The sequence below is a fragment of the Athene cunicularia genome (genome assembly GCF_003259725.1).
Source record: "Athene cunicularia isolate RWA chromosome 26 unlocalized genomic scaffold, athCun1 chr26_part2, whole genome shotgun sequence".
NCBI classification, from domain to species: Eukaryota; Metazoa; Chordata; class Aves; order Strigiformes; family Strigidae; genus Athene; species Athene cunicularia.
Window position 1 is genome coordinate 2494455 of NW_020799137.1, and position 11215 is coordinate 2505669.

Genomic DNA, 11215 nt, shown 5'->3' on the forward strand with positions numbered 1-11215 from the left:
CTGCGGGCCACCTGCCACGTGCCGGGGCGGGCGTCACGGCGAAGGGGCTCGTGGGCCAGTGACGCACGGGGACAACCTGCCACGAGGCTGGGGACGGTGACTCAGGGACACGGGGCGAGCTGGCCCGGAGGGCGGGGGTTATGTCGGCGGCCGCCCGTGAGTCACCCGTGGCGGCGGCGGCCAGTGGGGCCGGCCCCCCAGCACCTCCATTGCTCCGTCCCGTGGCCCCCTCGGGTCTCTTCTTGGGGGTCCCGGTGTACAACCCCCCACCATGGCCCCCCTCAGCAGCTCGGCCGGTGTGTTTTGAGCCCAGCAGCCCCCTGCAAAGCTGCCGGCTGTGGGTGCAGCCAAGCCCACCCGCGTTTTGGGGCTCCGAGAGGCCGGGGCGGACGCGGAAACGGGGCGTCTGCGTCAAACCAAGCGATTTTCCCAGGTTGCCGGAGCGGTCGGAAACAGCTCCCTCTGTTTGTGAGCCCTTTGTGGTGCCATGGGAAAGTCTGAACACTGACCTGCTCCTTCCAGCCCCAGCTTTGTCCCCTGGGCAGCAGCAAATGAGCATTAGATCTTAATTACAGCTCCCCAGGCAGCAGGGACAGAGGTCGCCTGGCCAGCACAGTGGGACACGTTTCTCATGCAAACCTGGTGGCCGTGGGCAGCCCGGTCTCTGTCCCCAGCGCAGGGGGACATGCGGTGGCATCCCTGCACCCCTCGGTGTGCTGAGAGAATGGGCAAACTCACAGCACCAGCGAGGGCTGCTGCAGCTCCCTGAGCCCTTCATGCCTGTAAACTGTCTCCAGCAAAACCTCAGATCCTAGCACAGGATGTTCCCCTCTGCTCCAGCACTAAAAATCTCCCATTTTTCCTCCAATTTTATTATTCTAGGGTTTTGGTGTTTTATGGCACAGGGAAGGAGCAGCAACAGAGAGCGGGTGCCTCTTGGCTGCCTTCTCGTCCCGGCTAGGCCTTGAACGATGCTGCAGGCTGCAGCCGCTGCAGCTCCAGGACACGGATGAGGAGGAGGAAGGCGATGCTCAGGAGAAGCAGCCAGAAAAAAAGCCAGTAGTGCTGCGGGAGGAAGAGCCATGGCCGCCACAGCTCCGCCGGGGACCCCTTGGACCTGGGGAGAAGGCAACCATGGACACTCATCATTCCGGGGGGAGAGCAAATCCCACCTCTGCCCCCGCTGGGGATGAGGAGGGTGTTTAACCCCAAACTTCACAGGTTGTTTTGCAAACCCAAATGCAACAAGCCTGGGAAGGGCACTGGTGACCTGCAGTGCACCGGGGAAACTGAGGCAGAGTTGAGATGGGGCAGCCAAGCAACATCCCAGGCTTCCATCACCAAATCCCCAAGCCCGGTTCCTAAATGCTGGCCACTGTGGGACCACAGAGAGTCCAGCAGCCGTGTCAGGGGGGAATGCTGGGCACATGCAGGGTGCTGCTCACGTCAGCCCAAGCTGCTCCAGCTCCTCGTCCCCTGCACTGGAGCCTCTGCCATCTGCCTCTGCCACCAGCTCCCCGGTCACAGCGCTGCCCTGGCCCTGCGGCTCCAGCTCACTCCTGGGGAGGGAGAGGACGGGGTGCTGTGCCGTCCCCCGTGGGCCAGCAGCAGCCAGTGCCGTGGCCTCCCCGCCACCCGCTGTGGTTACCTCTGGGTGCTGGGCCGGCGCTGGGCCCCCTCCCTCTCCAGCTCGCTGGCCAGGGCTGTTCGGCTGTCAGGACCGGCACCTGGCTGGGCACCGAAGGTGGGAGCATCAGTGGGGCCCCAGAGCCCCGGTAGCACCGAGCTTGGGGACACGTGTCCAACAGCAGGGCACAGCTCCTGTCCTTCCCCCCCCCAACGCGTGTCCTTACCAAGAGCTGCTTGGGGATGACGGCGATGCTGACTCTGCGGCGCACAGACCCCTGCAACGGAGGGGCTGGGGATGAGCACTGTGGCGTCTGCCTCCCCGTGCTCCACATCCCCTCCTTCCCCATCGCCTCCCCAGCACGGGCAAGGGACACCAAGGAGGAGAAGGGATGCTGCCAGCCTCCCGCTGGCCCTGGCGCTAAGTGGGGAAGCCGGAGAGCTGGTGAGATGAGGGAAGGTCAAAGCCAAGAGGTTTGTGCCTGTCCTTGCTGCTTCAAGCCGTGCTGGTGGGGCTGCCTAAACCCCTCCCCGAGCGCTCCCCTACCTCTTGAGCTGTAGGGGAATCAGTGCCGAATTCGAGCTGGTGCTAGAGAACAGCCAAGCCTGCAGCTCTCGTGCTATGACCCTGCAATGCAGAGGGACCTGCCTGAGATCTCCTGGACAAGCAGCCCCCAACCCTGGGCACCCTGTCTCCCCAACCCTGGGCACCCTGTCTCCCCGCAGCACTCTGAGGCCGCCCCTACATTTTCGCCTCAGCCCCAGCATTTCTAGCAGACCTTGCCCGCAGCAAGCAGCTGGCAGGAGTGGCCCGGGGACTAGCAGGTATGTGTGGGGACCACCAGGCAAGGGGGGTCAGCTCCAGGATTGCTGAACTGGGACCAGTTACCTGCTGGAAAGTTCGCATCAGGGGGTGAGGCCTCAGCCGTGGCTCTGTGTCATCTGGGAGCAAAGAGAAGCAGCTTTACATCACCCCCAAAAACTAAGGCTGGGATGATGCAGAAATGGTTTCAAACCTCCCTCCCATCAAAAGCTGTCCTGGCCACGTGCTCTGTGCTTGGCACAAGTCACAGAGGTGCCCCGGCTGGGGGGACCTTTCTCGCATGCATGGCGACGGCGTGCCTGGGGTTTGGCGACAAGGGACAGAGCGTCCTTTGTGTGCCCCGTGCCCCCCAGCCCCGCATTCCCAGCTGGGCCACGGGACAACAGCTCTCTGGCCACCAGCACCTGCTCCCACGCTGCGTGTGCTGTTACAGCGGCCCCTCACATTTGTCATCAGGTCCCAGCTGTCACCCACCCCCGGTCCCTGGCTTGCACAACCCGCCAGCTCTGCGGCACGGGGTCACAGTGGCCCCCTGGAGGGCTTTGGGACCAAATCCCGCAGGGTTGCCCCATGCAAACCCCGCGCGGGCCCCAGCGGCAGAGCCCACCTCACCCTGGGTCTCCGCCAGCTGCCGGTTGCGGGAGTTTTGCTGGATCAGGCGCTTCATCTCCTCCAGCTCCGCGTGTTCCCGCATGTGGTGCCGCTTCAGGTTCTCCACGTGCTGGACCATCACCTCCGCCGCGCGGCTCATCCGGGCCTCCTGCGGCCAGGCAGGATGGGGGATCAGACCCCCCCCCCATCTCCCAGTCCCTAACCCAGCCAGTCCCTCACTGTGCATCCCACAGTGCCTCCACCCAGGGGATGCCATCGTGTCCCCTTCCTGCTCCCCAGGGCAGGCAGATCCCTGGCACCCCAGTACGTGCAAACAGGAGGTTCAACTCCAGCACCACGAGGAGGAGGGACAGACCCCAGCAAGCCCAGTCGTGCGTCCCCAAGCCCAGTCACAGCACCCTCTGTCTCTCCCAGCCTGGCAGGAGTCCCAGGCTGTGCACAGACCTGATGTACAGCCCCCAGCTTCTCAGCGGCAGTGGTTGCCCGCTCGACAGCGGCCGCCAGCACAGTCAGGCTGCACTGCAGCTGCTCCAACGTCTCCTTGCAGCCCATGTCAGTGCAGGAAGGGCCCAGCCTCTGTGGAGGGAGAGGATGGCGCTGCCAGAGCCAGGACTTTGAGTTGTCCAAACCCCTCTGGGGCTGGATGTCCCCAGCAGATGCCAGCCCACTGGCCCTTGTGCCCACCTACCTCCAGGGCAGCCCGGCACTGCCCCAGTTCCTCCTGGATGTTTTCCTCTGCCGCGTCCCTGGCCCGTTTCTCCACCTGCATCCGTTGCCGCAGGGTAAACACATCGCAGCGAAAAGCCAGGGCTAGGTGGGCAAAAGCTGCCTGCAGGGCGGGAGGGTGAGAGGTGGGACATTGGGTGAAGAGGCAGTCACCAGAGCCCCGTGCTGCTGTCCCCAAGGCACAGACAGACCCCCTAGCAAGACACCACTCAGGGCAGTACAAAGGCACTTGCCTTCCCTCAGCACCCGTTAGGCTGCTGCATGCTGGGGACAGTCCCCGTGAGGTGCCAGCCCGACCGAGACACGTCCCCCAGGCAGCCGATAACGCATGGAAATCCCAACCCCTCCTGGCAAGAGCACGCGCCGGGCAGACGCCAGCCCTCCCTGCAGGTCCTGGCTGACAGTGGAGCCTGACTCAGCCCTGGCACTCACAGGAAAATTATTTTTATTAGTGCAGCTTCCACCACCTCCCTGGCTAAGGGTGCTCTCGACGAGCTGCAGAACAATTTGTGGGATTGCCGGGCGCACAGAGGACGGGCTCATCTTGCCGTGGAAATGCAGCTGCCTCCGAATGCCAACAGCATCACCGGGAAAGGGATTTGGAAGGCAGCTGCCAGGGGACTGCGGTGCTTGGAGGGCAGCCAGGAGCAGGGCACAGCCCCAGGACTGTGAGCCAGAGAGGCGTCTCTTCCTTGTCCCCCCTCCCCAGCCCACCTGCAGCCCCCAGCAGCCCTCACCTCCACGTCCTGCTCCGTCAAAGCCACCCTGCAGAAAGAAAAGTGCTGTCAGGGATGGAGGCACCATGGGGACTGAAAATGCCCTTGATCTGCTCCCAGGGGTGCCAGCCACCACCAGAAGTGGGGACCCAAGTGTCTCTTGCCTGAAGAGTGGCTCTTGTGCAGTGGAAAAGGAGGAAAGTCCAATCCCTGGATGACTTGGTGACAAGGGACCCCCTTGTCCCATAGCCACCAGAGGGACACAGGTGGTCACTGGTCTCACCTGTGCAAGCCCAGTCTCTCCAGCATGGAGAGCTCGCTGGGAAGACTCAGCAGCAGCTCCTCCGGGGTTTCTGCATCTGCAGGGAGGCAGGAATGCCACAGGAGAGACCACATGAAGGCTTTTCCTTGGCCTTTGCTCCTCCCTCTGCCCTCCTGTCCCGGCAGGGAGCAGGTGCCCATGGTGTGGGACTGTCCCAATCCTTCCCCCCGCATCAAGGGGGCTTCAGCCCCCCCCAGGCCAGTCCCCCCTTCCCCATGTCATCTCCCCCAGGGAGATGACTCCCATCAGGCCACACTGTCCCCATGCGCTCGTCCCCAGCTACTTCAAGCCTTCCCCTAAGGGGACCCAGCTGGGGTGTGGGATGGGGACTCACCCACCTTCCTCGGTCCCATCACTCTCCCTGGTGCGCACAGCCAGCTCCTGCCTGTCCATGCCTGGCACCTGGGGGGGGGGGCACAAGGGCACTGTTGGAGCAAAGCCCTCCCCGGTGCTGGGCGCCATCTCAAAAAGAGCACCCCGAGAGGCTGGGGGTCCAGCCAAGTCCAAGGGAATGGGGAGGGAAGGGCCCACCCAAGCTGTTGCCCTCCTGTCCCTCTCACCTCGCCGACATGCTCCACGCTCTGCTTGCTCCTGGCCAAAACCCCATCTGGGTGCTCCTGGGGACTACTCATCCTCCCTGGGGACAGAAAGGGTGGTGGGAGTTGGGCAGTAGCATCTCCTCCCCAGCCTGACACCACTTTAAGGGAGACCCCCAGAAACACTGCTGGCATTTTTGAAGAAGCCTGCAGGATCCCAGGGAGTCCGTGGGCTGGCAGGTGCCCCCCAAAATACCCCTGTGTGGTTCAGGGAGCTGCAGCCAGGCTGGGCCAGGGCTGGGGGAGGAGGGTGAGGGGTCTGGTGCAGTGTGTGGGTTATGGGTTACAGCTGTCAAAACAGATCCAGGGGACAGGGTCGGGGTCCCAGGGCCGGAAGGGGTGTGGGGTTGCCAGCAGGTGCTGCCAGGCCAGGGGACACCCTCCTGTGGGACCCATGCAGTGTTGTTCACGGAGGGAGGGTGCAAAACCCACCCTTTTCCCCCCATCCCCACCTTGGGCTGCCCTTACCTTCATCCGGAGATGCAGGGAGCCCGGCCAGCTCTGCCTGCTGTTCCCTGCAGAGAGAAGCCTGTGTAAACCCCAAAGAAACTCCAGCAGCAGAGGCAGCATCCCACCCCCTCTGCTCTCACCCAGCCACCACGGCACCCCTCAACGGGATGCTGCTCCGGACCTGGGTCCTTTCCGAGCATCCTCTGCAGCTCGCTCCGTCCCTGTCCCCGCTCTCCCTGGCACGGGCGCAGCAGCCCCCTCCGCTCCTGCAGCCACCGCAGAGCCGCCACCGAGGAGCCCGCTGAAGCCGTTTCCAGCCAGCAATGAGTCACCGGCCCACGGCCGTGCTTCTCCTCAGCACATTATTATTTTATTTTTTTTCTTCCCTGGCTGCCAAGAGGACCTTGCTGTGAGCCGGTCTCTTCACAGGCATCACAACAAACCCAGCTGCCTGCAGAGCCCAGGCACCATCTCATATCACTGCCATGGGGATGGCAGGCCTTGGCACATGCTCTTGCCCCCCAAAAGTGCATTGGGACGGTCTCACCACCCCAAAACGCTGTCCTGGGTGCAAGGAAGTCTGGCAGCTCTGTGGCATCCCAGGTCAGGGATGGCAGGTTGCCTGTGCATGAGATACAGTGGCTGCCGTGCAAACAGCCCTCTGCAGTCTCGTGCTGAAGCTCAGCACCCACCTGGAAAAGGGTTTGAACCCTCAAACTTTGCTCCTGCATAGGGTTTCCTCCCCCAAACTCTCTTCTCTGCAAGCATGGGGATTGTTCCCCAGGAGCAGTGCGCTGGAATGATGCTCAGTGTCTCAGAGCAGGGTGATGCTCCAGTCGGTGTCCCCCCCTTGCCTGGCACTGCTGTCCCTGTCCCATCCTCGCTGGCACCCCGAGAGCCATGGAGTGAGCCTTCCATGCACATACCTCCGAGGCGAGGGGCTGGGTCGGCAGCTCGTCCTCTGCCGCTGCTGCCGGCGGCACCCCTGAGCGAGTCCCTGTGCCTCCTCTACCCCTCTCCCAGCGAGGTCCCTGCGAGCGGCTTCATTTGCAAAGCGCGGAGGCTCCAGGACCAGCACACCTATCATGAGAGACACATATTAGCTGCGCGCAGATGGGAGAACGCCTCTAAATGTTATATTTTTAAAGCATTTTCTCACCCAGCAGGAGCTCCAAGCTCCTCTGCTTAGCGTGGAGGCATCTGTGGGAAAAGAGGTGGGGAGGCCCGCTGCAATTCAGGAGGATGCTGCTGGGATTCAGGCGGGCACGGAGCGAGGCGAACGAGGAATTTAATACAAGCCCATTTCTGTGCAGTGCTGAGGGTGGACTTTCCCACTCGCCGCCCCCGTTTCCCTCCCATGGGGTGATTCTTGCTTGGGGCTCGTGATGTGGGTCATCTCCGTGGGGGGAGATAAGTTTGCACCCACCTACTAGTGCGAGCACCCAGTGCAGAGCTGGAGCAACCCACTGTACCCCAGGCAGGGGACAGGCCAACCCGCGAGCACCCCCCTGCCAGGCCAGCTCTCAGATAGACAAGTAGAAGAGATTCCCGAGTCCAAGGGATCTTGGATGTCTACATTTAAGCTGGTTTGCAATGCTTAAAAATCAGAAAAAAACGGCAGAAAGTCCACAGAGCCCCTCTCCCAGCCCAGGGTAAAGCCCCTGTGCAGAAGGGACTCTCCTGCAGGATACGTCTCCTCGGGAGCTGTGCCCATGGACATGCAGTTATGGGACTGAAAGATTTTTTTTTTTTTTGGCAGGGAGATGAAATGCAGCAGAGATTTAAGGGGACAGAGAGCAGGGACAGCTTGAAGCCCCCCATGCCTGTGTAGAGCCTCAGCCAAGCTCAGTCTAGATCACCCCAGCACCAAGCAGGGTCATCATCCCTGTGCCAAGTGGGACCATCACCCGTCTCCCAGAGCCTGCTCAGCACTGATAGAGGTGTAAAGGCGAACAGCACTTGGCATCTGTCAAAACAAGCCCATTTCATGCCTATACACTCGAAATTGTCCCTGACACCTCTGCCTAGGGGCTTGGCAGCCCCCGGTCACCAGGGTCCAGCCAAACTCATCACAGCATCAGTTTTCCCGAGGGCTGGTCCCTGCTGCAAAGCACTTGCTCCACAACAGTCACAGCAGACCCTGCAGCCTACAGATTTACTACAGCTTAGACAGCTTTACACTAGCTCCTTATCTTTGTTTTACGGATGAAAATAGAGAGGCACACAGCTTGTTTGCCCAGAGTGGCACAAATAACCCCCTGGGAAGCCAGACCAAGTGCTTTCCCTCAGCTTGGCAACTTTACCAAACAGTCCCCGGGTCATTACCTGCCTGAACTTGTCTCAAGCAGCCGAAGGCAGATGCTGGGGCCACCCAGCTCAGACCTGGCACTCGGTGCTGTCAGGTCCCGGGCAGACCTGGGAGGGGGGCCAGGGGATGCGTCGTGGCTGGCAGATGGAGGGTTGGGGGGTGCCGAGGCCCCACACGGTGAAAGCTGCCGGCAGCAGATTCTCCCTGGAGGGGAGAGCGACTGCATCTGCAGCAGAAGGATCTGCCAGAGGAGAGCTCGATGCGAGAAGGCCTTTAAAGGACATGCATGAGAACGGCTGGGAGCTCCCTGCGCGGGCCGGGGCGGGCTGAACGGTTTGCAGGTGGCCAGGCGACCTCTGATTTTGGTGTGGGGCTGGATCCTGCACCCGCACTTTGGAGTTGAGAGCTGTTACCCAGAGCTGGGAGAGACCACGACTGCTCCCTCCGTGCCCGGCGTCTGCAGAGCGGAGCAGACCCGAGTCTCAGCATCTCCCTGGCAGGAGGCTCAGGGCAGGGTGGTGGCACTTGGGACCTCCATGTAGATGGGGGATCCCCCATGCCTTCCTGGGTGGCACAGCACCAGGCTAAACCAGGATGGCTGACAAGGAACCCCTGTAGCATCATATTTGATGATGCAGGGAAGCCACTCTGCCCAGGACCCCCATCCCTTCTGCCCCCCTTAGCAGCCCCACTTTCCCCCCAGCCATTACTCCCATGCCCCTTTCCCTGCCCGACTCCTTTGCTCAAATCCATCACATCCTCTAAAGCTGCTTCCTTCCCCTAATGAGCTTATGTGGAGTCAGACTCGATGCTCAGCACTACAGAGGACCAGGCTGTGGGCAGGCAGCCGCTGTTAGTCCCCCCATGCCCGGGGACCCTGATGTACCATGAGGAATAAGGCAGGTCCTTGGGGTCTGCAAATCTCTTAAGCCCTGAGAAGTCAGCCAGCAAACAGCATCTCCCAGCCTCGGGGCAGGGCTGGCTCAGTCTCATGCCCATCTGCTGAGAGTGCAGGATGCGGCCCCAGGTCCAGGGAGCAGCCAGGGAGGGCTGAGAGAGCCCATCTGCAGCTTTGAAGTAGGAACCTGTGCTGTGCCACGGTGGGATGAGGCTTTGGAAATGGCCAATGGTCACCACCAGGTCAGGATTTCAAACGTCCTTGAAGCTCCAGGGATGGGTTTTCTTCTCTTGGGGCAAAAACCTCCTGCCCAGACCTGACCCAAGATCAGAACTGCTGAGAAATCATGAGTCACTGTAGGAGAATAGCCCCAAATTCCCATGCTGTTTTTCCTGTAACACAAATACCTAGCAACACAAGCTGTGGTATGCATGATTAGCACCAATTAATGACAATTAACACATCCTAAGTTCACACCACCAGCACCAGGAAGACACCAGACATGCCGAAAGGTGGAGTGGCATTGTCACCTTATATTCTTATATATCCTCTGCCTTTCTTTAAAATATCTTCCCTGTGATTTCCTCTCTTCCCCATGCCTGTTTGCTGTCCCTCTCCAAGAGTTTCCAGGCACAAGGGTTGGCCACTTGTGCTTCTTTTTAGAGAAGGATTTGCTGAGACACACTTCCTAGAGTGAGCAGGTCGCCTGGCCTGAGCATGAGAATGCTCAGGGCTTGCACTGGCAGGGCCAGATCAATCCCACAGGTGAGCACATCCAGCCGAGCCTGGGTGCTGTGCAGCAGTGATAACCCCGAGCAGCGGAGCTTTCCCCCTGCCCCTTACCCCCATTGCTTTCCCAGCTCACTGGTATCTCAAAATGCAGGTGAATTCTTCAGGCAGATGAATTCTTCACCTCTTCATTTCAGAAAGGGGAGACCCAGGCAGATGAGAAGACCCTTCCTTTGGGCTGACACTCAACAGATAGAGCCCAGTGGCCCATCGCCCTGATGCCATTCCCCTCCTTGAGGACCTTCCCCTGCCCTTGGGCACACGGGTCTATATTTTATTGTTGAGTGCTTTACTTAGCCAAACACGAGGTCTTTCCTCAACAGAGCCCACAGCCAAGGCTCCTGTAGCAGGGCACAGAAGTAAAAGCCCCTACAAAGCATGACGATGAGCAGACAGAGGGTACAAAACCAGGATGGAGGACAGAAACTTTTGCATTCAGCAGTGCCTTGCCATCAACACAGCCTGGTCCCACTGTCCCTGTCCCTGCAGAGCCCCTGCTTTGTTCCCAAGAGCCTGGCACCAGGCAGGCAGCAGATCAGGCTCTGCAGCCTGGCAGTCCTGGCAGGTCCATGGCTGCAGCAAGTCGCTCCGTGGGGGTACACAAACCTAAGGACACCATCGCATTCGTTCCTCACATCAGAATAGAACTTTTCTGCTCAAAAACTCCTCTATTCCCTCCCACACACATGTTGAGGGGTTCAATAAGAGGCAGCGTCCCTCTTTGCAAACCATCCCATTGAAAGACCCTCTAAAAGCATTTCCTAAAAGCACTCAGGGATTTTCCTGTATTCTTATTTTTAACCTGAGAGCATCTAAATCATGATTACAATCTAAGTATCATGGGGCCTCAAAGAAGCAAAAGCAGCCCAGCTTCCCCTGCACAGACCTGTCCAGTGGAGATGAACGAGACTGCTGGGAGATCTCCAGCCCAGAGCGGTGAGTGGCAGCAAGGGGCTGTGGGCTCTGGCTTTGCCCCTTGTGGCTCCTTCCAGCAAGGTCCCACCGGTCACACAGCAGCCTACTGCGACAGCATCTGCCCAGGGCTCCTCCTGAGGCTGAGCTGAATTTGCAGCTCAGATCGCAGAGACCGTGGTCATCTGGATTATCTACTTCTCAGAGGAAAGCTGCTCAGAGCGACACAGGCTGCTACTGCTGATGCGGCGGCAAATGTGATTTATTAGGTCTGTGCAGGGGGCCCAACCATAAGGCAACCCCAGGCCTCCAGCAAATTCATCTTCATGTGGCCCTGGCCTCCCCAGCTGACAGGGACCTGGCAGCCACCAGACTACCCGAGGAAGCACAGAATTTTCTTATTATGATTAAAAGGTTGTTGGCAAAAAACCAGACAA

General features: G+C 60.2%; 1 protein-coding gene across 6 annotated transcripts; it reads right to left on the reverse strand.

The window, feature by feature from the left end:
- Window positions 1–858: 858 nt before the first annotated feature.
- Window positions 859–10980, reverse strand: LOC113489017 (lymphoid-restricted membrane protein-like). Of its 6 annotated transcripts, none has more exons than XM_026864499.1 (17): window positions 10753–10979; window positions 8197–10472; window positions 7031–7071; window positions 6798–6951; window positions 5890–5936; window positions 5365–5462; window positions 5164–5230; window positions 4787–4862; window positions 4525–4552; window positions 3750–3890; window positions 3506–3637; window positions 3062–3209; window positions 2516–2568; window positions 1854–1904; window positions 1649–1731; window positions 1446–1559; window positions 859–1117 (listed from the first exon to the last, which is right to left on the reverse strand). In XM_026864499.1, the coding sequence occupies exons 2-17, from the start codon at window positions 8403–8405 to the stop codon at window positions 958–960; spliced, it is 1602 nt and encodes a 533-aa protein (XP_026720300.1). In that variant the 5' UTR covers window positions 8406–10472; window positions 10753–10979; the 3' UTR covers window positions 859–957. The 6 variants fall into 6 exon arrangements, 5 of the variants coding, with proteins under 5 accessions (XP_026720300.1, XP_026720301.1, XP_026720302.1 ...); XM_026864500.1 differs by having other exon boundaries at window positions 5164–5227; window positions 5386–5462; window positions 10753–10978; XR_003399999.1 differs by having other exon boundaries at window positions 1000–1117; window positions 1649–1727.
- Window positions 10981–11215: the final 235 nt, after the last annotated feature.

Coding starts and splice junctions, on each gene's coding strand:
- LOC113489017 (XM_026864499.1), bottom strand. CDS start 8,405: ATGCAGTCGCTCTCCCCTCCAGGGAGAATCTGCTGCCGGCAGCTTTCA. Junction 3,638..3,749: donor AGTGCCGGGCTGCCCTGGAG/GTAGGTGGGCAC, acceptor CTCCCTCCACAG/AGGCTGGGCCCTTCCTGCAC. Junction 1,560..1,648: donor CGCCGGCCCAGCACCCAGAG/GTAACCACAGCG, acceptor CTCCCTCCCCAG/GAGTGAGCTGGAGCCGCAGG.